The sequence below is a fragment of the Pan paniscus genome, chromosome 2 (assembly GCF_029289425.2).
Source record: "Pan paniscus chromosome 2, NHGRI_mPanPan1-v2.0_pri, whole genome shotgun sequence".
NCBI classification, from domain to species: domain Eukaryota; kingdom Metazoa; phylum Chordata; class Mammalia; order Primates; family Hominidae; genus Pan; species Pan paniscus.
The window spans coordinates 118300191-118326326 of record NC_085926.1 but is presented as its reverse complement, the minus strand read 5'-3'; the positions used below and the strand labels follow the sequence as shown (position 1 = coordinate 118326326).

General features: G+C 38.8%; 1 protein-coding gene across 1 annotated transcript; it reads left to right on the top strand.

Moving 5' to 3' along the window:
- The first annotated feature begins 1227 nt into the window (after nucleotides 1–1227).
- LRRC58 (leucine rich repeat containing 58) lies at nucleotides 1228–25700 on the top strand. The gene is made up of 4 exons (XM_034957164.3): nucleotides 1228–2151; nucleotides 14622–14750; nucleotides 15436–15713; nucleotides 19175–25700. Exons 1-4 carry the CDS (start codon nucleotides 1652–1654, stop codon nucleotides 19381–19383), a joined length of 1116 nt encoding a protein of 371 aa, XP_034813055.1. The 5' UTR covers nucleotides 1228–1651; the 3' UTR covers nucleotides 19384–25700.
- The last annotated feature ends 436 nt before the right edge of the window (nucleotides 25701–26136 follow it).

The following is a 26136-nucleotide window of genomic DNA, read 5'->3' as shown; positions in this document are numbered from 1 at the left end:
TGTATTTTTTGTAGAGACGGGGTTTCCCCATGTTGGCCAGGCTGGTCTGGAACTCCTGACCTCAGCGATCTGCTGGCCTGGGCCAAAGCACTGGGATTACAGGCATGAGCCATGGCACCTGGCCAACTCTTATTTCTGAATTATGTTTGAATCCTTTCTTTTTCTCATTTTACATTACGTTCCTATCACTTTTTAAAATCCAAGATAAACATTTTAAAGCAAAAACAACTATTATTTTAAATATTTGTTATTTTCAGATATTAGGACTACTGTTAGAATGCTGGCTTGACCCAAAATAAGGTCTGTTCTTAAAAGGACTCTTTCAAAACAAATGACTCATCAGTTTTAAAAAGCATTCCACCATTAGGTTAAACATACAAAGTACGTCCTTCTAGGACTACAACTCAATCAGAAATTAAAGTTTGACTGCAGAGTAAAGGCATAGTTTCTCATACAAATAAATGACTGGCAAGAAAAAAACGACTTTCCTTTTTTAAGGAGGAAAGCAATTTAATGTCGTTGATTATACACGACCACTTAACTTTCTTATGTATAAGCTTTGTTAAAAAAAAAAAAAAAGCTAAGCATTTTTTCTCATTTCTATTCATTACTTTTCAAAATCATAAAATGTAATTTCAGAAAAGATTGAGTTTGGGACAAGGATGAAAAATACGTTAATTAGAATTACTAAATTAGTACCAGATCAGGATTTTCCCAAACTGTAGTTTTGACCTGCAGTACAAACTCTATGCTTTGAGTTTTTAAACTAACTCATTAATTTGAGCTATCTCAAATCATGCAACCGCCTCCATATCTCCCAAATTCACTCCTAGACACAACTTACACCAAAAGCCACGTATGTGCTTCTACAATTAAAACGGGCAAAACGTCCTTACTTGATACACATTTCTGCCTTAAAAAAGAAAAAAATAATTCTGTGGGGTAAGTAGTGCGGGTATTACCCATATTTTATGCATGGGGCAACTGAAATCAAATCCCTGCCCTAGGCTATTTAACAGCGGAACCTCCAGTAAGGGTCCGGGGGTTCTGAGGTCTAGTCCAGCTGCGTTCACATTTCGAGGTCGGCTTTGTTAATCCTCGGACTTTAAATTCCTGCGGTTTTCTGTCATGGAGCTAAATCTCCACTAAATTACTGTGTGCTCACAGAGTCCTGCAGACACGGGCCCCACTTTTAAACTGAAAAACAAGCGGGGGGCGGGGGGGGCACGTGACGCGCGAACCCTCAAGGCGAGATAACCGAACATCCTTGGGCTGTTTGCCGAGGCAGTCTTGGAGCCCTGGAATAGGTCACCAGGCTCCAGCGACTATAAAGCGCGGCCGCCGAAACCCGGTCCGGCTCAGATGACAATTTGGCAGCCTCTGGGTGTCTGCCTCAGTTCTGCGCAGCCCATGCTGCACTCTTGCCACTCCGCGCCCCGCGCCTCGTGAGGCAGAGCCCGCCCCGGAGCGGCGCGCGCACCCCAGGGCCTCGCGTCGCGTGACTCGGCCAAGGCGCGCAGGGTTTGCGCCCGCCCGCGCCACTTCCGACTCAGCCCTCGGTTCAGGTTCCGGGGAGCCGCAGAGCTCCCGGCCTCTGGACCGCGCGCGGCGCTCTGGGGAATCCGGCGCCACGCGCCGTGCGGTGGCCAGGATGGAGGAGGCCGGAGCAGCGGTGGTCACGGCCGGGGAGGCCGAACTGAACTGGTCCCGCCTCAGCGTGTCCACCGAGACGCTGGAGTCTGAGCTGGAGGCGCGGGGCGAGGAGCGGCGCGGCGCGCGGGAGGCGCTGTTGCGGCTGCTGCTGCCTCACAACCGTCTGGTGTCGCTGCCACGGGCGCTGGGCAGCGGCTTCCCGCACCTCCAGCTGCTGGACGTGAGCGGCAACGCGTTGACCGCGCTCGGGCCGGAGCTGCTTGCTCTGCGCGGCCTGCGCACGCTGCTGGCCAAGAACAACCGGCTCGGCGGGCCCAGTGCGCTGCCCAAGGGCCTGGCCCAGTCGCCGCTCTGCCGCAGCCTCCAGGTGCTCAACCTCAGCGGCAACTGTTTCCAGGAGGTGCCTGCCTCGCTCTTAGAGCTGCGCGCGCTGCAGACCCTGAGTCTGGGCGGCAACCAACTGCAGAGCATCCCGGCTGAGATCGAGAACTTGCAGAGGTGAGCGGGTGTGTGCCGGAGCGTGGGGAGGCCTCGGGCGGTGTCCGGGAACCCTGGGGCGCCGGGCCTGGGCACCTCAACGTTTGTCACGTAACTATTTCCAAGCTTTCTCCTTGACTGCGCGGTAGTGAGTTCTGCCCAACCATCTCAGCAGGTTGTTGTAAATACCTAGTATGTTCGCATGTGTGACTGTTTGGTATGTTGTGTTTGGCCTATGCGGATTCTCGAGGCATTTTTTCTGTCTTCCTTATTGAATCTGGGGCGTGATCCAAACTGAGTGGAAACTCAAAACAGATGTAAATCAGAGGTTGTCACTTCTTTGCTCAAAAGTCTCCCGTGGATTTCCATCTCTATAGATCAAAGTACGTGCCTTTGAGCATGGCATACAAGGTGCTCTGATCTAACCCTTGCTTTCCACTACATTTGCAGCTTCCTCTTCTCTGTGGCAGTACCAACTACCATTTGTGGAGTTCAGTGACCTATGCATTTTCCCACGTAGAGAAAGCAGCTTGGAGTTGCTGGTAGGCACTCAGTATGTGTTGAATGGATGCAGTGCCTCTGTACACGTGCTGTTTCCCTTGCTTGGAATGTTTCCTTCACCTGGCAAACGCCTATCATCCTTCAAAAGCTATCTCAAGTTAATCATCTCTGTGATTCCTTTTTTTACTACTCCCTGCACAACAATTTTTTTCGTTACTACTCCCTGCACAAAAAAGTACAGCCTATGCTGTACTTTCTCTGTGCTTCATTCATCCTGCCTTTGCATTTACCTTATTGGATATGATTCCTTGTTTACAGGAATTATCTGCTTCACCTACTAGATTATGCAGTAAATATGTTAAATTTAACTTTAGGAGGAAGCAGAGAAACAGGATAATAAAAGTGCCCGGTGGGGGAGTGGGAAATAGAGCCAAATGTATTGTACAAAACGAAAAAGAGGTATCTTCCATCTGTAAGATATTTTCACACTTTATTGTATTTTCAGAGATAACAGAACGTTAAAGGTAGAAGGGACCTCAGAGTTAAGTGTAGCAAAAGAATATTGGCCTGGGAAAAAAGAACTCTTGGTGCTCCAGCCTTAGGCAAGTCACTTGTATCCTAACTGTAGCGTATCCTAACTGTAGCTTTCTAATCTACAAATGAAGCATTTGGGCAAGATGTCTCTTCATTTACTCTTCAATAGATATTTATTGAACACCTGCCCTGTGTCAGGCACTGTCCCAAGTATTGGGGATACAATGGTGAACATGATCCAGGAGACAGACATTAAACAACTAACTATGAACCTCATTATTTAATTACAGTGGTTATGAGTTCTATGAAGACCTACAGAATGCCTTGAGACAAAATGACAGAGGCACATGGGAAAGCCCAGAGGCAAGGAGGATAACTACTAAAATTCTGAAAGAAGGACATTGTACTGGGAAGTGAGCAAGAGGGAAAGTGGCAAATATAAATTTGGGCAAGTCAGCCCGTGTCAGGTCTTGAAGGCTATGATAAAGTTTGGATTTTATTCTAAGTGCACATGAGAGAGTTTTAAGCATGTGTCTTGTTGCTATGCAAGAATGGAGTGAGGAGAGGGTGAAGAGATAGAGATTTTGAGGGCTGGTTTGAAGGAGGTCATTGTAATAGGATGAGAGATGATGGTAGCTTATACCAGCTTGATACTAGGAGAAATGCTAAGAAATGGAAGATTTCGAGAAAAGATTTAGAGGTAAAATTGACAGCTCTTGGTTCCTTCTAATTTTAATGTTGCATAATTCCAGCCTTGGAATTTTCTTAATATACTAACAGGAACCCAGGGGAAGTATTATTTCCATCACATGGGGAGAAAAGTAGGCAAAAATCCCATTTATTTAATACTTACAATGCAGTAGATCCTGTCATAGGTGCTAACTATGCCTTTTAATACTCACAATGATGCCATAAGATGATGTGCTCCCATTTTTCAGAGGCAGAAACTGAAGCTCAGAGAAATTAAGTCATAAGATTACAAGGCTAGTAAGCATTGGAACTGTATTTGACCTCTGTGGTCTGTGACTCCAAACCCTTGAATTCTGCACAGTGGCAGAGTACTAGAACCTGAATCTTTGTCGGGGGGTTGGAGGGTCATGGTTTTTTGCTTGTTTTTGTTTTTTGTTTTTTGTTTTCTGTTTTTTTGAGACGGAGTTTCACTCTGTTGCCCAGGCTGGAGTGCAGTGGCATGATCTGGGCTCACTGCAATCTCCGCCTCCTGGGTTCAAGTGATGCTCTTGCCTCAGCCTCCCAAGTATCTGCGACCACAGGAGCGTGCCATCACGCCAGCTAATTTTTGTACTTTTAGTAGAGACAGAGTTTCACCATGTTGGCCAGGCTGGTCTCAAACTTCTGACCTCAAGTGATCCACCCACCTCTGCCTCCCAAAGTGTTGGTATTACAGGCCTGAGGCACTGCACCCAGCCTAGAACTTGACTTCTGTACTGTTGGATTTGTGATCAGGAGGATTTGTCAAAGTCATTCACATAGTTGACTGATCTTCTGACTCAATTTTCTGGGCTAACAACCGTGCTATCTGTGTTTATTGTTCATTGTGTCTTTGACACCAATAATGTATGATATCTTTAACGTCACTGTTTTCATTTTTCAGTTGTGTGCCTTATTTCTCGTTACTGCTAAGAATCGGTAAAGGTTTAGGCTATGCTCCACATATAAACTCTGATTGTAGATTAAAAGGGTTGTGTAGAAATATACTCTGAGCTAGAAAAAGCCTTGGCAATGACCCGATTCGTCCCCTTCTATTCACAGATGAGGAAACTTAGATTTATTATCAGTGATTTACTTGAGGCGAGATAGTGACAAGTGAGAGTTATGTGGTTCAGCCTTCAAACACTGCTAACTATTCACTACTAATATGATGCATTAAAGCTTCAAAAATGTAGAGGTGGAGGTTTAGTCTCTTAAACTACCTGTCCAAAAACACCATCTTCTCTTAGAAAATACCTGGATCCTCTAGACTTCATTGGTTACCCTGATTTATATTGATACTATGTATGCCATGCTGCTTTTTAAACCAGATCTAGTGTTTTGGCACATTAAGAAGATACGTGTCCTCTGTAAGAGCAATTATTAAAATAGTACAGACTATATAATCCATGAAAACTCCCCCACTCCTTCCACTCTTCATCATTTAAGGAAGGAATAACAAATGAATACTTATGGCTTAATTGGTGTCATTGACCTCTCCAGATTTAGCAAGATATCTATGTTTTCTATACCCTATTAATTCTTTCCCCTAGTGGCAAAATCTTTTTTTTTTTTTAACGTTTTCTGAAGCATCACTTTCAAAGTATAACAAATAAGTAGATGCTGAAAATCTTACTTATTTTTATGATTAACTTCATTCCCCTCGAGTAAATTAGGTTATCAATGTGAACCATGCGGTTGTGGATGTAGATACTTTCCATCAAAATGTGGTTACTCTTCAGCAAATAAATGTAATTGTTTGGCTATAGTATATGGGCAAATTTTTTTTTGTTACATAATGCTGAAAAAGTAGGTATAATTCATATTCTGACTTATTTTTCTGAGTCATACCTTTTATTCTTCTCAGTTAGGTTAGATATTAATTGAGGAAGAGCTTAATAGCTTATCACTCAATGGCCAATAGACTTTATTTAAGTAAACAAAAGCTTCAGGATTGTTTGGCAAATCCAGTATGCTAGATATTTGGAGAGTAGGTTTGAGCACAGCTGAGTTTCATTGGTACTCTTCTACAATCTTTTCTTCTTAAGTAATGCCTTCCTTTTTCTGTTCATGATGCCTCTCACCATCTGTTTGATGTGGTTTTGAAAGATTGAGATAGGAGGGTGTGACAAAACAAAAGCTAAAAGTTAATGCTCTCAAATGTTTTGAAGTTAGTGTACAATAGGTTGATATCTTAGAAAGGAGACAGATGACTCAACCAGATGATAGAATGCAGTAAAGTTTAAATGAAAATGCTTTTCCACATTTAGAGTCACATACTGAGTTTGTCACTGGCTCTCAACATCGTCCCTCTGACTTTTTTTATTGCCTTAATTTGGGGCAAGTGTCAAGAGATGATGCATCTATTTGTATGTCTACTTTTGAACATATAGGTACCTTATAATCCTGTGGTGTATGTTAGTATTTGTCATTTAATACAAAGATGCTACTTCAAGAAAACTTTCTTTATCCACAGATGTTCTTATCTTTCTGTTTCTTTTCCTTTCTGTTTTCTACTTCTTTGTACATTCCTATCTTACTTTAATTCCATCTCCTTTTAACCAACCATATAAGATAGGATTAATGTATTTTTGTTGTTGTTGTTGTTTGGGGTTTTTTTTTTTTTTGGTTTTTGTTTGTTTGTTTATTTGTTTTTTGGAGTCAGAGTCTCACCCTGTCCACCAAGCTGGAGTGCAGCGGCACGATCTCAGCTCACTGCAGCCTCTGCCTCCCAGGTTCAGGTGATTCTCCTGCCTCAGCCTCCCAAGTAGCTGGGATTACAGGCACCTGCCACCACACCAGGCTAATTTTTTTTTTAATTTTATTTTCAGTAGAGACGGGGTTTCACCATGTTGGCCAGGCTGGTCTCGAACTCCTGACCTCAAGTGATCCGCCTGCCTCAGCTTCCGAAAGTGCTGGGATTAGAGACGTGAACCACTGTGCCCAGCTTAACGTATATTTTTATGATGTTCGGTGTCAGTTTTATTTGACTGGAGAAGCAGAAAGCATTTTCTACTTTTACTTGTGCTAGCCTGTTTTTTCAGTGGGTCATTCGTACTTGATAAGAGAAAAGGCATCCACTGCAGTATCCCTAAGGATTGGAAACGTGATTCATTTTTCAAGAGACAATTTTAAGGTCAATATATTAATGCTAAACAGGAAAGGAATAATTTGTTCCATAAATTTAGTGAGTACTTTTCTTGTTTTCTGTATTCCTCAAATACTGAAAGAATAGAATTGTTCCAACCCTAATTAACAGAGTTACAATGTTGATAACCACAAGAACTTAAACCCTACAGTTTTGCTACAAATTCAACAACAGTTTCCTTTCTTCTTAAAAAAAAGTGTATTCAGAAACAGTAGAGTGTGTTATAGAAATTTAATTCCCACAAATCATCGAAAGATGTCAAGTCCCTAGAAATTTGGAAATTATTTGAGTTAGAAAGTAAAAATTAAGCCTGAAACTGTAAATTTAATATGATGGTTATGTAATTTGATTAGTGTTATTCATCAATTGCAAAAGAGAATTTACATAATTGCAAAATCATGGCCTTAGTTATATTTTAGAATGTCAGATCCTTTTCTGCCAAAGTCAAGGTAACTACTAATGTTTTGCATCCTTTCCGTCTACCTTCCCTGTCCACTTCCAAAGCATTGAAAGAAGACATCAAGTAGCAAATGATCACCAGAGACTAGTTTTTCTTGGTTCCTGACTGTCTTAATAAGTTCAGGCTACTATAACAAGACATAAACTGAGTGACTTATAAACAACACAAATTTATGTGTCACAGTTCTGGAGGCTGGGAATTCCAAGATCAGGGTCCTGGAATTTGATGTCTGGTGAGGGCTTTCTTCCTGGTTCATAGACTGCAGTCTTCTCACTGTGGCCTCACATTGTTACGGGATCTCTGGGATGTTGATTTTTCTGACTGGAAACCTCTGTGGCCACGGCACTTTTGCCCAAGTTCTTGTCCTGCATCCAGGAAGAATGAGGTACACAGACAAGTGAAGGGTGAAGAAGAAGAGTTTTATTTACTGTTAGAACAGCTGAGATGAGTGAGTAGCTCCTCTCTGTAGGCAGGTGGTCCCTTCAAGTGTTCAGCTCTCAGCAGACAGGAGGCCCTGGAGAGGGTGGCCCCTCTCCTCAGGCAAGTCATTCGGATATCTCTGCAGGTCTCTGAAGCTCTTGGAGGTCTCTGAAGCTCTCAGCTGAGAGGGTGGTTCCTCTCTCCTGGCAGGTCATCTCTGTAGCTCTCAGCTTAGAGGATACTCCTCTCTGCAGCTGGTCACCCCATCCCATCTTCTCTCTGTCCTCTTCCTCCTCTGCCCTGTTCTGGCTGAGCCCAGGGCTTTTATGGACCTCAGAGGGGAGGAAGTGCATGCTGATTGGTCCATGGGTGACCATGGGCAGGCAGGGAGAGGCACCAGGAGTCCCCACTCCCATCTGCCCGACTGGCAGCTTGGCCCCCAGCCTTCAGGCCCACCCTGGTCCAAAGGTGGGGCCTTACTGGGGACCCACCCTCTTCTGCCCAGGAATCAGTCTGCCTCCTGATGCCATTTGTGATGCCCCAGGCTCAGCCCCAGCTCCTGCTCCAAGATGGGAGCGGGGGCTGGAGAGAGGCCAGGCAGCAGGAGAAGACACCCTCGAGCCTGCAGGGATTGTGGGGGGGATCCTTCCTGGGGCCCCCAAGGGTGCAGGCTGCAGAGATACCCAGCTCCTGCACCTGGGAGGACGGCTGCAGCCGCTCGTGGGAAGGCAGGTCCTGCCTGCTCCCAGCCCTCCCCCTAGAGCACAGGGAGGCTCAGATCCACAGTTGCAGTTTAGGTGGCTGTAGCCCCACCCAGGAGGGTGGGGCTTCTCCCTGCTCTGTAGAGCAGGAGGCCTGGGTCTGCAGCTGCAGGTTGGGCCACCACAGCTGCACCTGGGGAGCTCCGGTCCCAACACAGAAGGGCAGGGCTCCCCCCAGCTCCATGGAATGTGCAGCCCCAGCCGTGCCTCCCTGTTACATCAACATGATGGAGAGAGGAAGCAAGTTGCCTTGGGAATCCTAGAAGAACACTAATCCTATTAACGAGGGCTCCACCCTCTTGACCTTATCTAATCCTAATTACCACCCAAATACCCCACTTCTTAATACCCTAACATTAAGGAGTTAGGGTTTCAACATGAATTTTGGGAGGGCACAGGCATTCAATCCATAACACTGACCTAAGCAAATAGAAAGGATAATATTTACACTTGCCCTCAGACTCACTCTTCCTTTTTTTACTTTATTTTTTTCTCCCTCTCTAGACTATATTGCAAGTTATTATTTAGCTATCAAATCCTTTGTAAAAAGGACTTTGAGGTTTGCTCAGTTTTTTTCCCTGATAGTATTCTCATTGAAATAGTCCCTTTTCCAGGAACCTAGTAGTTTCTGTTATTTGGACTCCAAATATTGTATTCTGTTCTGTTCTGTTCTATTCTATTCAAGTAGCTGTCATCATTGAAAAATAAGGATTTCTGAGTAACTGGGAAGTAACTTATGCCATACTTGGTAGAATTTTAAAAACCCTGCCTAGGAACTGTTTTCACCAATGCTTAAGCACTTGCAGTAGGAGAATTCAATCTTATAACCAGTTGACTTTTGCTGCAAGATAATCTTTGAAAGAGAAAGAAAATAACATAAAATTAAAGTTATCTGCTTACTTTTTCTAAACATTTTAAGTCTAAAGAGAGAAATGGAATTTTGAAAAGCTTTACACGATCAGAGATACTTTTTTTAAAAAGTGTCATTAATATATACATATATTTGTTTGTTTGAGAGACAGTCTCACTTTGTCACCCAGGCTGGAGTGCAGTGGTGCCACCTCTGCTCACTGCAACCTCTGCCTCCCAGGTTCAAGCAATTCTCCTGCCTTAGCCTCCTGAGTAGCTGGGATTACAGGTGCCTGCCACCTCGCCTGGCTAATTTTTGTTTTTGTTTGTTTGTTTGTTTTTGTTTTTTTAGTAGAGACGGTATTTTACCAGTTAGCCAAGCTGGTCTCAAACTCGTGACCTCAAGTCATCCACCTGCCTCAGCCTCCCAAAGTGCTGGGATTAGGTGTGAGCCCCTGCACCTGACCTAATGTATTTTTTAAAAAGACAAAATGTTAGATTCAAGTTGGCATTTTGAATAACCACACATCAAGGAAGGCTGAGATTATGAAAGACAGAAAAATTATACTTGAGAAAATATCTGTAATAAGGCAATCGGCAAAGAATTTTTAATTTCAGAGAGATAAAGGAAGGAACTTCATCAGTGAAGCAAGAATAGGGAGTTTTAAAACTGACAATTATGAAAACCCCAATTGGAGTTTCTAGAAATGAAAAGATGTAATTATGAACTAACTAACTGGACTAAAAGGTGGACAGAAGTCAGCTGAAGAATGAATCCATAAGCTGAAAGATTTTACTGAGTTATTTTCCTGGAATTCAGCTCAAAGAGATAAAGAAATAAAAAGTATGAAAGAAATATTAAGACATAGAGGATAGATCCTGAAGTTAAAACTGCTAATAGCAGCTGGGCATGGTGGCTCATGCCTGTAATCCCAGCACTTTGGGAGGCCAAAGTGGGCGTATCATGAGGTCAGGAGTTTGAGACCAGCCTGGCCAACATGGTAAAACCTCGTCTTTACTAAAAATACAAAAATTAGCCAGGCGTGGTGGCGGGCGCCTGTAATCCCAACTACTCGGGAGGCTGAGGTAGGAGAATTGCTTGAACCAGAGAGGCAGAGGTTGCAGTGAGCCGAGATCGTGCCACTGCACTCCAGCCTAGGTAACAGAGCAAGACTCCATCTCAAAAAACAAAAATTAAAAAAAAATTAAAAAACTGTTAAGAGCAATTCTAGAAAGACAATGAAAGAAAAACAATGTGTGAAGTAATGGTGGCTGAAATTTCCCACAGTTAAAGAAAGGGAGCTCTCTAAACTGATATCTTAACATGTCATAGTAAAACTTTAGAACATTAAAGATGAATAAGAAAAAATCTTTACTCCTATTGAGGAAAGAAAAAAAAGATTACCTACAAAGGAACAACAGTAATATTGGCTGTAATAAGATAACGGAGCAGCATCTTCGTAGTGCCAAGGAAAAGTAACTGCCAATCTGAAATTTTATGCCCAGCTAAACTATTACTCAAGAGTGAGGGGAAAAAGTTAAAACACCAGAAACAAAGGACTCAAAGATTAACAACCATGAGTTCTTGCTGAAAGAACTTCTGAAGGATGTACTCCAAGAAAAATGAACCTTAAATAACAAGCCTCCAAAAAAAATGATAAAATTGGTAAAACATATTGATAAATCTGAATCAATTTACTGATTGGAAATAAAATAAATTGGTAGAAAATCGGGGTAGAACTAATTCTAGAAGATGATATGAAGAGAAGGACAGAAGAGAGCATGGGTATGTGTTTGAGACTGAGAGAGAGCACAAAGAAAATTGAAGGGGGTAACTCCTGGCAAAATAGAAATAGCATATACAGTTCAAAACAGTAGAAGTAGAGGGAAAAGAACAAAAATAAACTTGAGGAGCACAATAAGAAGCAGAACTAAAGGGAAAAGGTATGTGGAGAGACACCATGATAATAGAAAACACAAGTCCGAACATATCAATCATCAAATTATGCTTCATTTATAAAAAGTTACACTTAAAATAAAAATACACCAATAAGTTATAAGTAAAGGGATAGGAAATGATGTACCAGGCAAATCTGTCATTTCTCATCTGAAGTACTGGATTAGGCTCCAATCTGCTTTTCCTCCTTTTATTCCTGCCCACAGTGCTCCCCTAACCACTTCTCCAGTTGTTTGCCACTCAGTAGCCAAAGTGATCCTTCTAAAGAGTAAGTCAAGTTAAATGACTAACCTTTGTTCAGAACTGTTTTTTCAAAACGCTCTTACAGAGGCCCAAAGGGCATTCTGTGATGTGGCCTTCCCAGGCTACCTCTCTGATCTCTTTGATGACCACAGTCCCACCTCAGTCATTCTGATCTACTCATCTAGTCAAACTGGCTGTGTTGCTGTTTCACAACACACCAATCACTTTTCCATTGGGGTTTGTACTCAGTCATTTAGATCTCTGTTCAGATGTCATCTCCTAAGAGAAACTTTTTCTGACCACCCTCTCTAGAGTGTAACTTCCATCACTATCTGATTGCTCCCCCTTTTTCTTTGTGACATTTAAAACTATCTGGCATAATGGACATGTTATTGATTTATTGTCTGTCTTCTCACTAAAATGTAAACTTATTCAGGTCAAGAACTTGAACTTATTTACATTCTATTCCCTAGAATGGTGCCTGGCACATTGTAGGTGTTAGTTCATATTTGTTAACTGGGCATTTTATATGATAGATAATATTCCATTTTTAAAAGGAAGAAACTGCAAGATTAAGTAACTGATCCAAATTTTTATACTGGTAAGTTGTAGAGCTGGGATTGAATGAAATAAATACCAACAAAAATAAAACTGGTAAGCAGTGTTGATAATCAGAGGACATAGATTTCAGGGCAAAAGGTATTTAAAATAAAAAATAGAGGCCAGGCACCGTGGCTCACGCCCGTAATCCCAGCACTTTGGGAGGCTGAGGTGGGCAGATCACCTGAGGTCAGGAATTCGAGACCAGCTTGGCTAACATGGTGAAACCCCATCTCTACTAAAAATACAAAAATTAGTCAGGCATGGTGGCAGGGACCTGTAATCCTAGCTCCTCGGGAGGCTGAGGCAGAAGAATTGCTTGACCTAACTCGTGAGGCGGAGGTTGCAGTGAGCCGAGATCATGCCAGTGCACTCCAGCCTGGGCGACAGAGTAAGAGTCTGTCTCAAAAAAAAAAGAACAAATAGAAATGATTCATATGAATTAAGGCTCACTTCAGGAAGTTTTTAGCAGTCATGAGCTTGAATGTATCTGTAGTATAACTTCTGTATATTAATGAGAAAAAAAGCAAAGATTGAAAGGACTCTGAAGGGAAGAAGGAAAATCATGTTTATAGTAGGAGACTAACCACCAGAGCAAGAAGGCAAAATAATAAGAGAAAATAAATTTGCTCAGTTAATGAGCTTAATCATAATAGCTACATGTTCTTTTTGTACATATAATACATGAATGAAAATAGACCATGCTTGAGGCCACAAAGGAACAAAGTTATGCAGAATATATATATATATTTAACAACAGCAGAACTCCCAACAAATTAATGAGATAAAGCTGCATAATTCATGAGAAAAATAGGTAAATGATATGAACAGGTAATTCTCTAAAGATATACAAATGTCTAAAACCATAAAAAGATGCTAAACTTCACTAATAGTTAGGGACCTACAGATCTGCAGATTAAAAACACAGAATGGTACCATTTTTTATACCATCAAATAGTAAATAAATAAATAAATGCTGGTGATAATACTAGGTGTTGGCAAAGTTGTAGGTTAAGGAGTGCTCTTATATGCTAATTATGGATTTGTAAATAGCCATGGCTGCACAAGGTAACTTGGCTTTATCTGTTAGAATTACACCTTATATTCTGAAATCTGCCAGTTCACAGGCAATTCAAGGGAGGGAGACAGTATTTAGTGCATCTGGATGGGGTCAGGACTTCATAGCTTTAAAAATATCATAGGGAATTCTTACCATGGAAGTTTGGGTAACCCTTTAATAGGCTGTTTTCTCCCACATTTAAAGGTGTTTTGAAAAAACAGTAGTTCTACTGAGTTAGCAGATTTAACAGGAAGATAAAAGTAATACAGTATTGGGAGAAAAAATCTGTATGTGTTTGTATACATTTTATTTATTTATTTATAGTATAATATATATAAATATATATATTTTTATATATAAATAAATAAATATATATAGTAAGAACTGATCCTGCTACCCCCTGCAAAAATCTTTTGAAGGAAGCCTTTCAACAGTAATCATCAAAGAGTACTCTCTTTTTTTTTATTTTGGTGCAATATATGCCATGTCTAAAATGTTAACCTATTGTTGGAAAACAGTATAATTACCTGGAACTTTGATTTTATGGTAGTGGACAATTTACACAGCCTCTGAAGAATGTATTTGCTATAATAAGAGCGAAGAAGAAATGTAGAGACTTCATAGTTTTACAGTCTATTCAAAAACAAGCTAGTGGTTTTCCCATTGCCTGTCAGTGCATCAATCAAATCCAAGCATACTAGCATAGAATTCAGGGTTCTTGTAATCTGGTCTCTCTACAACCTTAATCTTTGATTCCTCAAGATGAATTTTCTTCTATTAAAAGGTATATTCATTGTGCCTTCACAAGCCCTCTCCTCCAACCTGAAGTGTACTCTTTCTTCTTGTCTAAATGGGCTAAGTCCATAGCCCAGCTGAAGTCACAGCCCTTTGGGGAAGCCTGTTCCATTCAGAACTACTGTGGCCTTTTTAAAACTTTTATCTTCCTTTTCATTCAACTCCTAATACCATTTATGGTTTGTCTCTCTTATTTTGGTATTGTAATGCCTATTTTTGGCCTTGTTTTGTGTTTCATTATAATGTTATCTAACATTGGTCTGTCTCGTCTGCTTAGCTATAGTATAAGCTCCCTGAAAATTGCATTGTTTCTCTAGAGACTGGATAGCACATAGCAAATCTTAAGTAAAACATTTGCTGAATGAATAGATGAAACGTGTTTTTTGTAGTAGACACAATGGGGTATCTTTTTCAACTTTATTTACTTTTTTGGTTTTGTTCATTTATTTTTGCAGTTTAGAGTGTTTATATCTTGGAGGAAATTTCATTAAAGAAATCCCACCAGAATTAGGAAATCTGCCTTCTCTGAATTATTTGGTATTATGTGACAACAAAATCCAAAGCGTACCTCCTCAACTTTCACAGTAAGTAGTTCCAGGCATTTGTATATACGCAGACATCTATGCTTAGTAATTATTGTCTTGTATTCACTCACATGTTTTTATATGTAGAAAAGAATTAGATATTCTCAAAGTAAGTGATATGTTAATTATAGTTCTGAGGTTTGCTGCAAGCTGAGTTTTTTTAATTTCACTTTTAAATGCTCTGGTTTATTCTTCAAAATATTTGTTCAGTCTATTTTCTTTAATCAAAGAATTGAGTATTAGCATACATTTCCCTAGGTTTTATGAGACTTTTAGTGATTTTATATTTGATATGAAACATTTCTATCCTAATTAGGCTTTATAATATGAAGGATCTTAATTTCTGTTGCATTTGAAATCTTTCCTTTTTTTAGATATCTGAATGAGAAAGCATGCCCACTGCCCACCCCCAAATCTTCAAATCTAGGTTTTACAGCAGTTAGCATATCAGAACACTCTCTAAGTATTCTAAATTCGCCAAGATTGCAAGGGCAAAAGTCCTTCATGACATTTACAAATCTGCACTTTGATCTAGTTTCAGCACCTTTTTATTTTACTTCAATTGACGTTAATCTTAATTGCTCATTCTTAAGGGGAAATCAAGTTCTGTATACACACATATATTCAATATTTTTGATAGTTACGTTGTTTACTGCCATTGATTTTTCTACTACATTTATTCTAGGTTACATTCACTTCGTTCCCTAAGTCTTCACAATAACTTGCTGACATATCTGCCTCGAGAGATCCTCAACCTTATTCATTTGGAAGAGTTGAGTTTACGAGGAAATCCATTGGTTGTTCGTTTTGTTAGAGATTTAACCTATGATCCTCCAACTCTCCTGGAATTAGCTGCACGGACCATTAAGATTCGAAATATTTCCTACACTCCCTATGATCTTCCTGGAAATCTTCTTAGATACTTGGGTTCAGCCAGCAATTGCCCAAACCCAAAGTGTGGAGGTAAGTTAATTCAGTATTCATGTTTCCCACTTATTTAGCTATTTTTTAAATTAATTAAGTCTTCTTTCAGACAAAAGCAGTCTCTGTTTCTGTTCCCTTTATTTTTTCACTCATTTATGAGAAAGACATTTCACTCTGGATTTTTTAAAAAATTCTTTTTCATAATATTTTAGGATTCATACATAAGGAACAGACCCAGGAAGTCTCATCCTGTCTTGACATACGATAATAAATCAAGATGGTAAAATGAGAGGAAACACAAGGAAGTATAAACAGTTCTAATTGTTTAAAAACTGTTTCTAAAATGTTTGGACACCTTTTATTATTTATTTATTTATTTATTTATTTATTTTTGAGACAGAGTCTTGCTCTGTTGCCCAGGCTAGAGTGCAGTGGCGCGATCTCGGCTCATTGCAAACTGCCTCCCAGGTTCATGCCATTCTCCTGCCTCAGCCTCCCGAGTAGCTGGGACTACAGGCGCCCACCACAACACCCGGCTAATTTTTTTTGTATTTTTTTAGTAGAGAGACGGGGTTTCACCTTGTTAGCCAGGATGGTCTTGATCTCCTGACCTTGTGATCCGCCCGCCTCGGCCTCCCAAAGTGCTGGGATTACAGGCGTGAGCCACCACGCCCGGCCCACCTTTTATATTTATTTGAATGATGTTTTCTTAGACTCACCATTCCCTGTATCAGATTTAATCAAGATGTATGAGAATGGGCTGAATGTGTGCCAGTTACAGAATGTACCCAAAACTTCATATTCTTTTAAGTCCATGGTTCAAAATGTCTTGAGTTTAGAGCATTTGAAGAGAATTATGCAAATGATATAAGGCAGAGTCAGGTAAGTATCCCAAGGAATTCAAAATGCTTCTGGAAATCAAAGGAGGGGGAGAGTATATTTAATTAGATCTGGAAACAATGAGCTAATTCTTGAGGTATGAATTAGATTTTGATAGGATAAAATTGAGGATAGGAAATTTTTCAGATGGCGAGTACAAAGTGGAGACAGAAGAGTATGGGGCAGACTGTTGGATGAGTAGTAATTTGCTCCAAATGTAAGGTTAGGGGAGTAATGTGAGTGAAAAGCTACATTGAGTCCTGGTTGTGAAGAGCCTGAAGGGCCAGGGTGTGTGGGTGAGAATTAGTGACTGATAGTAGGTCATTTTTCACTTTGGCTCCCTCATAAAAGACTACTTTTAAAAAATCCAGTAGGTACTGAGGAAATGCTGCATAATGATGATCAAAACCAGGTGAGACTTTCTCTGGCAGTCCAATCTTGTCTTGAAGCTATTACAAGGTTAAAAGGGAGAAAATTATCAAATTCTTCAAAGATTGTTAAAAGATAAAAAAGACACTTTGAGTTTAAAAAAGATAATGCTCTGGATCATTTCTGGCCACCCACTCTTAGAAGTAGAGATTGCAGCACTGTGCTTTTCTCTGATTCTCCATTCCTAAATTAGCTTTCACAGTGACAGAGGAAAACACATAGGGCAGCATTCACACCAGGCCCTCAGGCCTGAAAGTCTAAATCTCTTCTTTGAATTCATGCTTTTCTGGAAATGGACCTCTACAGGAATTCTCTTTTCTCTCTTAAATATTTCCTTAATGACTTCTTTAGTATACTGATGTGCCATTTATCTTAGGAACAAAAATGCTTTAAAAATTACCAGCTTAAGGCCGAGTGTGGTGGCTCATGCCTGTCTGTAATTCTATCACTTTGGGAGGCTGAGGCAGAAGGATCTCTTTTTTTTCTTTTTCTTTTTTTTTTTTATTTGAGACGGAGTCTCGCTGTATTGCCCAGGCTGGAGTGCAGTGGCACAATCTCGGCTCACTGCAAGCTCCGCCTCCGGGGTTCACGCCATTCGAGGCAAGAGGATCTCTTAAGCCCAGGAGTTTGAGACCAGCCTAGGCAACATAGCGAGACCCCATCTCTACAAAAAATATAAACATTAGTTGGGCATAGTGGCATGTGCCTGTCGTCCCAGCTACTCAGGAGGCTGAGGTAAGAGGATGGCTTGGGTCCAGGAGTTCAAGGGTCCCATGGGTTGTGATCATGTCACTGCACTCCAGCCTGGGTGACACAGTGAAACCCTGTCTCTTAAAAAAAAAAAAGTATCAGTTTAAAATTTGAGATAATCTATGAAATGAACCATTAGACATTTTCCCCCTCAAATTCGTTAGTTATTAAACTGTAACTTAAACAAAAGTACTTTTATATTCTCAGAGATACTTTTCTTTGTATAATCTGAAATCTTATAAATCACAAGATAGTGTTATACTGCTTTAGTTCGTAGTAACTCCCATAATGCTTTATTTTATTTCTTTCATCTGTTTTCAAGAAGCTAACACATTTTAGGGGATTTATTATCGGTCTATGACTGACCAACTTATTGAATGTATTTACTTTCCTAAATCATTCAGAGTAATGTACCACAAATTTCCCCTTTTTTATGCTTACTACAAGATCAAAAAAAAAACTACATGGTTAGTTGAGATATCAGGAAAAAAATAGAAGTAGAATTCATTGTTTTTCCTTTGCTTGGACCACATCTTTTAATTTTGGTCCCTTATGTGATAAACACACAGTATTTGGTGCCAGAAGAAACTTAGGCAGAGTATAGAGCTTGAGATTCCTCTCCAGAGAGGTGATTGGACCAAAATTCTAGATGTTCTGGTTATACTGCAACCATTGTGACAGTCTTTGTCTTAGAGATTTGCAGTATCATTTTAAGGACCAGCTAGAATCCAGAGGCACAGCAACATCTGCTTTCCTCTCAGCTCTAGCTCTGTTTTTACTTAACTGAAGGGCCACAGTCGAGGAGCACTAACCTAGGAATCAAAAGGGCCAGATATTACTTTCAGTTTACCTGACGATGTGTAATTGTATGAGAATCAAGTGAGATCATCAGTGAAACAGATTTGAGGCCTGTAGATTTACAGTCTTTGGAAATGTAAAATGGCATTTATTTCTTTAAATTTTGCCTTCCCAGTACATAAGAACAGGAGTGCCAAAAGTCATCCCCTTTCTGAAAATTTTTCGTATACTAATTCTTTAAGATAATTATTAAAGGAGTTTTTATGTTGTTTTGTTTTAGTCTGTGACTGTAGGGTAGTACCAAGGGGGTGGCTTGGGTAATAGAGAAAGGGCACCTCAGGTGTCCTAAAATCTCCATCAGCCATTGCCCCAAGTCTCCCAGAGAAAAGAAGCTAGGTACACAGTGTCCTTTCTGTGCCTGCTCCCTTTAAGATAAATGTCCTGGTTACCTCTTTGCACCCAGATTCTACCTTTAAGACCTTCCAGTAGGCTTATAGACAGCTATACAAGCAAGTACTACTTCTGCTTAAGATTCATAACAGAAGATGGTGTATGACATTTCTCCAGAACACTGGAGAAAGGGCTGAAAAAGAAATTGATTCCTTGCTTTGTAATGATTACTTTCTATTCCTTCTTCTCTTTAGGAGTCTACTTTGACTGCTGTGTCAGACAAATTAAATTTGTGGACTTCTGTGGGAAGTATCGCCTCCCACTGATGCACTACTTGTGTTCACCAGAATGTTCTTCCCCTTGCAGTTCTGCCTCTCACAGCTCCACTTCCCAGAGTGAATCTGACTCAGAAGATGAAGCTAGTGTTGCTGCACGCAGAATGCAGAAAGTTCTTCTTGGTTGAACAGGAGTGCACAGTGTTGTGAAATACTTAAAAAACTGAGCAAAATGGTTAGACAAGAAAATAGAGCTTGAAGTTCACTAGAAATCTTATCTTCATCTTAAGTGTTCATCAAAGAGTCTGGGATGATATAAAACATTTTGTGTTTCATCTACCCATTCAGCAAGAATGAGTCCAGTCCCATGTTTAGATTATTTTAACATAATTTGTGAATGATAGTTTCACATTTGGCTGATGGTTTGCAGTTTTCACTCAAGTTTTGCATGAATCACAAAGCAGAATGGTACCTTTTGCAGAGCAGTTCTGCAATAAGTCATGAGTAGTATAACTTTTGGACGTTGAGATGGAGAAAGTGAGAAATTATCAAAGCTATAATTGCCGGAGTTGCCCTTGGGTTTAGGTAGAACACTGTATACCATATATACTATATACCATATATACTATATATACCATATATATTATATGCCATAAACAGGATTAACCCTCCCTTTTCTAATTGCCTGTATGTCTAGATTACAGAACTATTCAAAGAAGCTCACAGATGGTTACATGGGACAAACCTTTCTGACAAACTAACTGGTAAAGTAAGGCATATAACGTTTACATGAGATATTAAAACTTTTTCATTATTATCCTTTGTTCTATATGATTGCTATTAACCTTATGTAATCTAGCAATGACTGTTATAGTGCCTTAATCCAGCAAGGATATACAAATGTATTCAAGAAATAATGCCAGAGCAACCTATAACCTGACATACCATGCAGAACGTTGTAAAATATTCTTTAACAGAACTAGGTAAATGACTGTGTATCTAATATCCGATCTCATGGCCCTCTTAACATTTTTTTGTTTAAATGTGCACTCATCCCTTATAAGCACATTACTTTTACACTTAATGGTAGGCCACAATCTTCATCAATCTGTTCATCATAAGACAGAGTAAGAATTTTTAACAGAAAATTCTAAAAGAGATAGAAGCTAGGAAAGCTTCTCTATATCTTGCATTAAATGGGTAGGGAAAAAATATGACTCTCACCCATGTCATGTACTGGACCATCTTTCTCTACTTTTTAAAGAAAAACTAATACAACTAGAAAAACATCACAACAAGCCAAATAAAAATGGAGAAAAGGAGTCATTGTCCTTATACCTAATGGAACAGTTTCCAGAACTACTTTAACTATGGAAGCATTTTTGAAAATAAAGTATTAATAAAATAGAAAAAAATTATTAAATATATTGTATCCTTAATGTATAGCAGGAAAATAGTTTCACAAATTAATTGCTATTAGAAATTACCAAATTTTTATTAAGTACTTTAATATGCAATACAAATTGAATAATAGTACAACTATAAGTTGATATAAAGTAAGTGCTTACTGGTAATCATTAAATAACTAATAACATGACTTGTTGGTTAATGTTAAACCTACAGTAAGAAATGTTAAATATACAGATCAGATAGGCATTAGAACATCAGGTGATACCTTTTCTGATTTCTGGCATTCATGGCACACCATTTCTTAAAAGCAGATTGTTGTATAATAACATATACATGTATTAGGGTTTTTTTCATATATATTTTTTATTTTAGAAGAAACTAGCATAATTCAGGGTTTATGTGTTTATTTGTATATTAATTCATGAAACATGAGAGTTTCATGAACTGCAGATGTGAAACGCTGCTATAGAATGAATCCCTTCACCTTTACCTTGTTATAATGTAGTAAGATTTTGTTTTCCTTTTGACTCAGAAATTTTCTATGTCTATAGAGGTAATCTAATATGTTCCTACTGCCTAGAAGAGTAATACATAGGTGATTATATCATAAAATAGAGGTATAAAGTCTTTGCTTACTTCTCCATGTGGGCCACAGCAAGCTGCAGACTGTACAGTTATGAAAGGTAAAGATGACTTAGGCTGTGCCTAAGTGACAAATGTAAAATGTTTTGTAAATAAGTGACTTACCTAAGATACATAAGATATTTTCATAGAAAATAATGTATTCATAGTAAAATACTCAAATTGATAGGACCAATTTTTTCTGGCCTAAATGCTTATGCCTACTTCCTAATCAATTACCAGCTTGACTTAAGTAACTGCTTGAGTAGTCTTCTAAGAGTTAGTCTTCGTAAAATAAATGGATAGGTATGTAAATATATAATCTTACATACCCTTTCCAGCTTCCTAGAAAGGTCTACTGCTTCATCTTTTACAGATGTAAATAGGTCCAACCAGAGACAGTTTCTGGCCTTTGCATATAAGAATATAGATGTATACCACAGTATTATTTCAACAAAATGTTATGGTTCTATGTATAGTTGAAAACTCTATAATCAGCATACAACTGTCTTTTGGTAATTTTTAATGAAGTCTACATTTAGCCGTCGGTTTTATCTTTCTTAAATCTTTGACCTAAACTTTTGTAAGAGCAGCTAATAATTTCTAAGATTTTCCCTGTTTCTTTTTCCTACCTTTCCTTTTCTCATAACTGATTGGAGAAATTAATCAGAAGTCAAATACAAGGGACTTCATAATCTAGAAACCAGATAATCAGCTCCCAAGTCATGTAGCTAACTATGCATTTAAAATAACAGTCTGTTTCTTTAGTTCTTAAGTCATATATTTGTGTTTGTTAATTACAGTAAATGAATTTTAATTGGGGTTTTTAAAAGACAGAATTAGCGAAGTCTAATTTTTATAATGAAATAAGTTTTTGATATTGCTCTACTTGGACGATTTTAGTGACCAAAACTATGGATAAAACTGCCTAAGCATAACATTAATATATTTAGAATGGCATTCTTCAGTGCTAGTATTTGAAATTGGAATTAGTACATTGTGCATTCTTAGTAGTCTTTATCCCTAGAATCAATTCTCTCAGCATCACCAAACTGAGTTGGTGAAATAGTGCTAAGATTCTGGGCAATAGGAAGATTAGTGAATATGATACATTGATTCCAGGGTGCCAGGGATTGGCTGACATTAAGGACCAGCTGGCTACGGTCCTCAGGCTACGGTCCTCAGTATTCTAGTATTTGAGTAGTGGAGGTAAATCCAAAGGCGACTGGTTATATTTTACTTCTAAATGTGTGCTGAAGTGTCTCTTGTTCAAAAATTCTTGATATTTAGAGCTTCAAGTTACCACATTTAAAAGTAAAGACTTGGCACGGTGGCACACACCTATAATCTTAGCACTTTGGGAGGCCAAAGTGGATGGATCATATGCAGTCAGGAATTTGAGACCAGCCTGGCCAACATGGTGAAACCTCATCTTTACTAAAAATACAAAAATTAGCCGGGCGTTGTGACGCACACCCATAGTCCCAGCTAACTCCGGAGGCTAAGACAAGAGAATCACTTGAACTTGGGAGACAGAGGTTGCAGTAATCTGAGATCACTCCGCTGCACTCCAGCCTGGGTGAGAGTGAGACTGTGTCTCAAACAAACAAAAAAATTTGCATTGTAAATTGTACCTCAAATTTGAGCAGTTTTTGTGTTTGTGTAAATTAAAGTAAAAAGCAGTCCACAATAATGTTTTGTAATACTGCACACTAGTTCTACCAGATTTTGTAACTATCAGATTTAAATGAAAAAAGAGAAGGAAGAGGCTGATTGCTGGAGTGTTAAAGAAATCTTTAGAAGCCACAGGGCTAGAAGAGAAGTCACCAAACACCTAGGGACAGTCCTAGGCCTAGAAAGCCCTTTAAAGTAATAGTGAATTGTTTTAAAATTAAGTTATTGAGTGGCCTACTGACTACCATCCAAAAACCTTTATCACCAAATTTGTTCAGTGTTTGCTATTGGGAGATTGTCCATATCCCTCCATAATTAAGGGCCAGCAAGTAATACGATCTTCTTACAGCCAACCTTGCTCTTCCCAAAGGGAGAAAGTAATACATCATTAACCTGGAATTTGTGATATAACAGGTAGCCTTGGTTAATATTACCTTTTCACTATGTAAAAAAGAAAAAACACACAGCAAATAGTGCAAATAAAATTTGGTCTTTTAAAGCATTTTAGCAGTAGCTATTTATGTAAAAAAAAGTTAATGGTTATTATTCCTAAATTTTCATAAGACCCTTGGTAGACAAAACTATCAGTTATATTATGTATATATAAGGTTAGTTAAGCTGCATTTAGTTAGGAACATTTAATTTTTACCTAAATGATCCTTTTTTCATCCAAAAGTAGAGATTTTATTGTCATTATGAATGTTACTCCCCATTTAGTCCAAAATAGTGAGCTTTTAAGTTGTGCCAGGTACTTAACAATAGTAAAAGCTATTGTATAGATTTTTATTCAATGTGACCTATAATGCATAGTTCTGATTCCTTCTGTATTGAATGTCCCAGTTTCCATATTAAGTGCTATGCCCTGTATAACATTAATGAATTTAATAGTGTACAATTTTGGGCCAGGCGTGGTGGCTCACACCTGTAATCCTGGCACTTTGGGAGGCAGAGGCAGGCAAATCACCTGAGGTCAAGAGTTCGAGATCAGCCTGGCCAACATGGCAAAATCACATCTCTACTAAAAATACAAAAATTAGCCAGGCGTGGTGGTGCATGCCTGTAGTCCCAGCTACTCAGGAGGCTGAGGCAGGAGAATCTCTTGAACCCAGGAGGCGGAGGTTGCAGTGAGCCGAGATCACGCCATTGCACTCCAGCCTGGGAGACAGAGCAAGACTCTATCTCAAAAATAAAAATAAAAATAAAAAATTGCGTGCAATTTTGTATTTTCATAGTCGTATCTTTTTAAAGGTATCAGTGATTTCAGTTGTGGTCAGGAAGTATGTGCCTTAAATCCTCTACTCTAGACCCAAAGTTTGGAGAGCTATATTATTTAATAAGTTGTTTGTGACAGCCTTGTTACCTTTTTCATTTGATTTGAGGGAGAAAGACTGTGATCCTGACAGATTCCTTCTCATAAAATGGCCTAATGTGTATCAGTCTAGGACTTCTGGGGAGGGAACCTCTACCATGCATTCTGTCCCAGGATGTCAAAGTCATAAGAATCAGGGTCCCCTGAAATAAAATCACTGAAAAGATATGTTCTCTTATATATTATTTTAAAAATTTATCTGGTGCCACCAAAGAATGACAGCAGTTTCTAACCAACTTCATATTTATAGCATCTTATGAAGATATTGTAAGGCTTAGCATATTTTGCCACTGGTTTTCTTTGTAATATAGGTTGAAAGTGAGACATGTTTGAATACTTTTGTATGTAAATATCTCCCATTCTTTTTCTGTCTCTTCTTGATCTATATTTACTAAGAATTGATATTTAAAAAACAGTTCACTAATGAACTCTGCATATTATTGAACACTCACAGGGCAATATTGATTTGGGTGCTACTAGACTTTTACCTAACATTAGTCTTTCTCAATAGTTGTTGTAAAGGATAGTATTCAATCCAGTAAATATTAAAGTGTATTAGTTTAGTGAAGGTTATTTATATACTGTCATACCACAAAGCTATGGTGGAAAGAACATCTGCATTCACCAGAATGTACTTGTTCCTTTGGCTGTGAATAAATTGGATAAGACTTTTTTATTGTAAGTTCCAGCTGTTGGAAGATACGGGGATAAGATTGACATTGCTGTTGCAGTATTGCAAAAACGTGACTAAATTGGTTAATTATGTCTACCACTTATGTTTAAGAGAATCCTTTCACTAACTTAAATTGTTAACATTGTTGTGATATTGAGAAAGAATATTAACCTAAACAGTCACTTTACAACAATCATGTAAAGACGTGTGCCTGCAGTTGAGGTTTTTTGCATTTCTGAGCCTGCTTTGTATTCATGAGAAATAAAAACATAATGGGAGAAAAGTTTTAGATAACCAGCATTGTAAGTTTTTGTAAAGTTTGGGATGTCAAAGTATTAACGAAGGATACTGAAAACATACTTTTACTTGGGTCAAATTACTTTTTATGATCTGATTTCTTAATTTTCTGTATTTGAAATCTTGCAAATTAGGAATATCTACATCTATAGATAAATAGATAAATAAAACTTAATGGTAGAAATAAGTGTAATTCAGCAACATGATTCAACAATTTTTATTTTTAGGATAAGTTATTGTTTATTAATATCAAATTTATATATTGCCTTGTAATGCTAAATGCTCTTAAAAGAATATATGGGCTACTTCAATTCTACCACCTTCTTCCCCCTCCCCCAGGACGTACAAAAGATCTTATATTAACCAATCCTCTGTGAATTTTGCCATGTCAAACATTGTGCCTTATTTTAATAAAACTGTTTTGTTGGAATCCAGTTCTATATTAAAGTCTCTATAATGTTGATATTTGCCTGATTACTTGTTACATTATTGAATACATACATTAAATATGTACTAACGTTAACTCTGTTCTAGATGCAATGGATAAAAGATAAATTGGACTTGTCTTCTAGTCTTCCTTCTGCTTCCACAGTCTCAATAGACTTACGGGTGCATGCTCTAATAAGAAATTGGTGACATCATCTTGCTGACTAAGGCCAGTTACTTCTTGTATTTAGTACAGAATCACACAGTCTTAACCCACAGTAATATAGTTCTAACTGAGCTCATTGACATAGCACTTCATACCAATATTTTATAGTGCCATTATTTTGGTGACATTAGAACACCTGACATTTTTCTAGATTCCAGGATATGGAAAAATATTGTGGTTTTAAGTTGGGGTAAACAGAGTGGATAGGAAGGACATGTACTTTGCAAAACAGCTAATGTTTCAAA

What these genes read in the sequence shown, in the direction of transcription:
- LRRC58 (XM_034957164.3), top strand. Translation starts at nt 1,652, where the DNA reads ATGGAGGAGGCCGGAGCAGCGGTGGTCACGGCCGGGGAGGCCGAACTG. An exon ending in GAGATCGAGAACTTGCAGAG is followed by an intron (nt 2,152 to 14,621) that starts GTGAGCGGGTGT and finishes TTATTTTTGCAG; the next exon opens with TTTAGAGTGTTTATATCTTG. An exon ending in CCCAAACCCAAAGTGTGGAG is followed by an intron (nt 15,714 to 19,174) that starts GTAAGTTAATTC and finishes TCTTCTCTTTAG; the next exon opens with GAGTCTACTTTGACTGCTGT.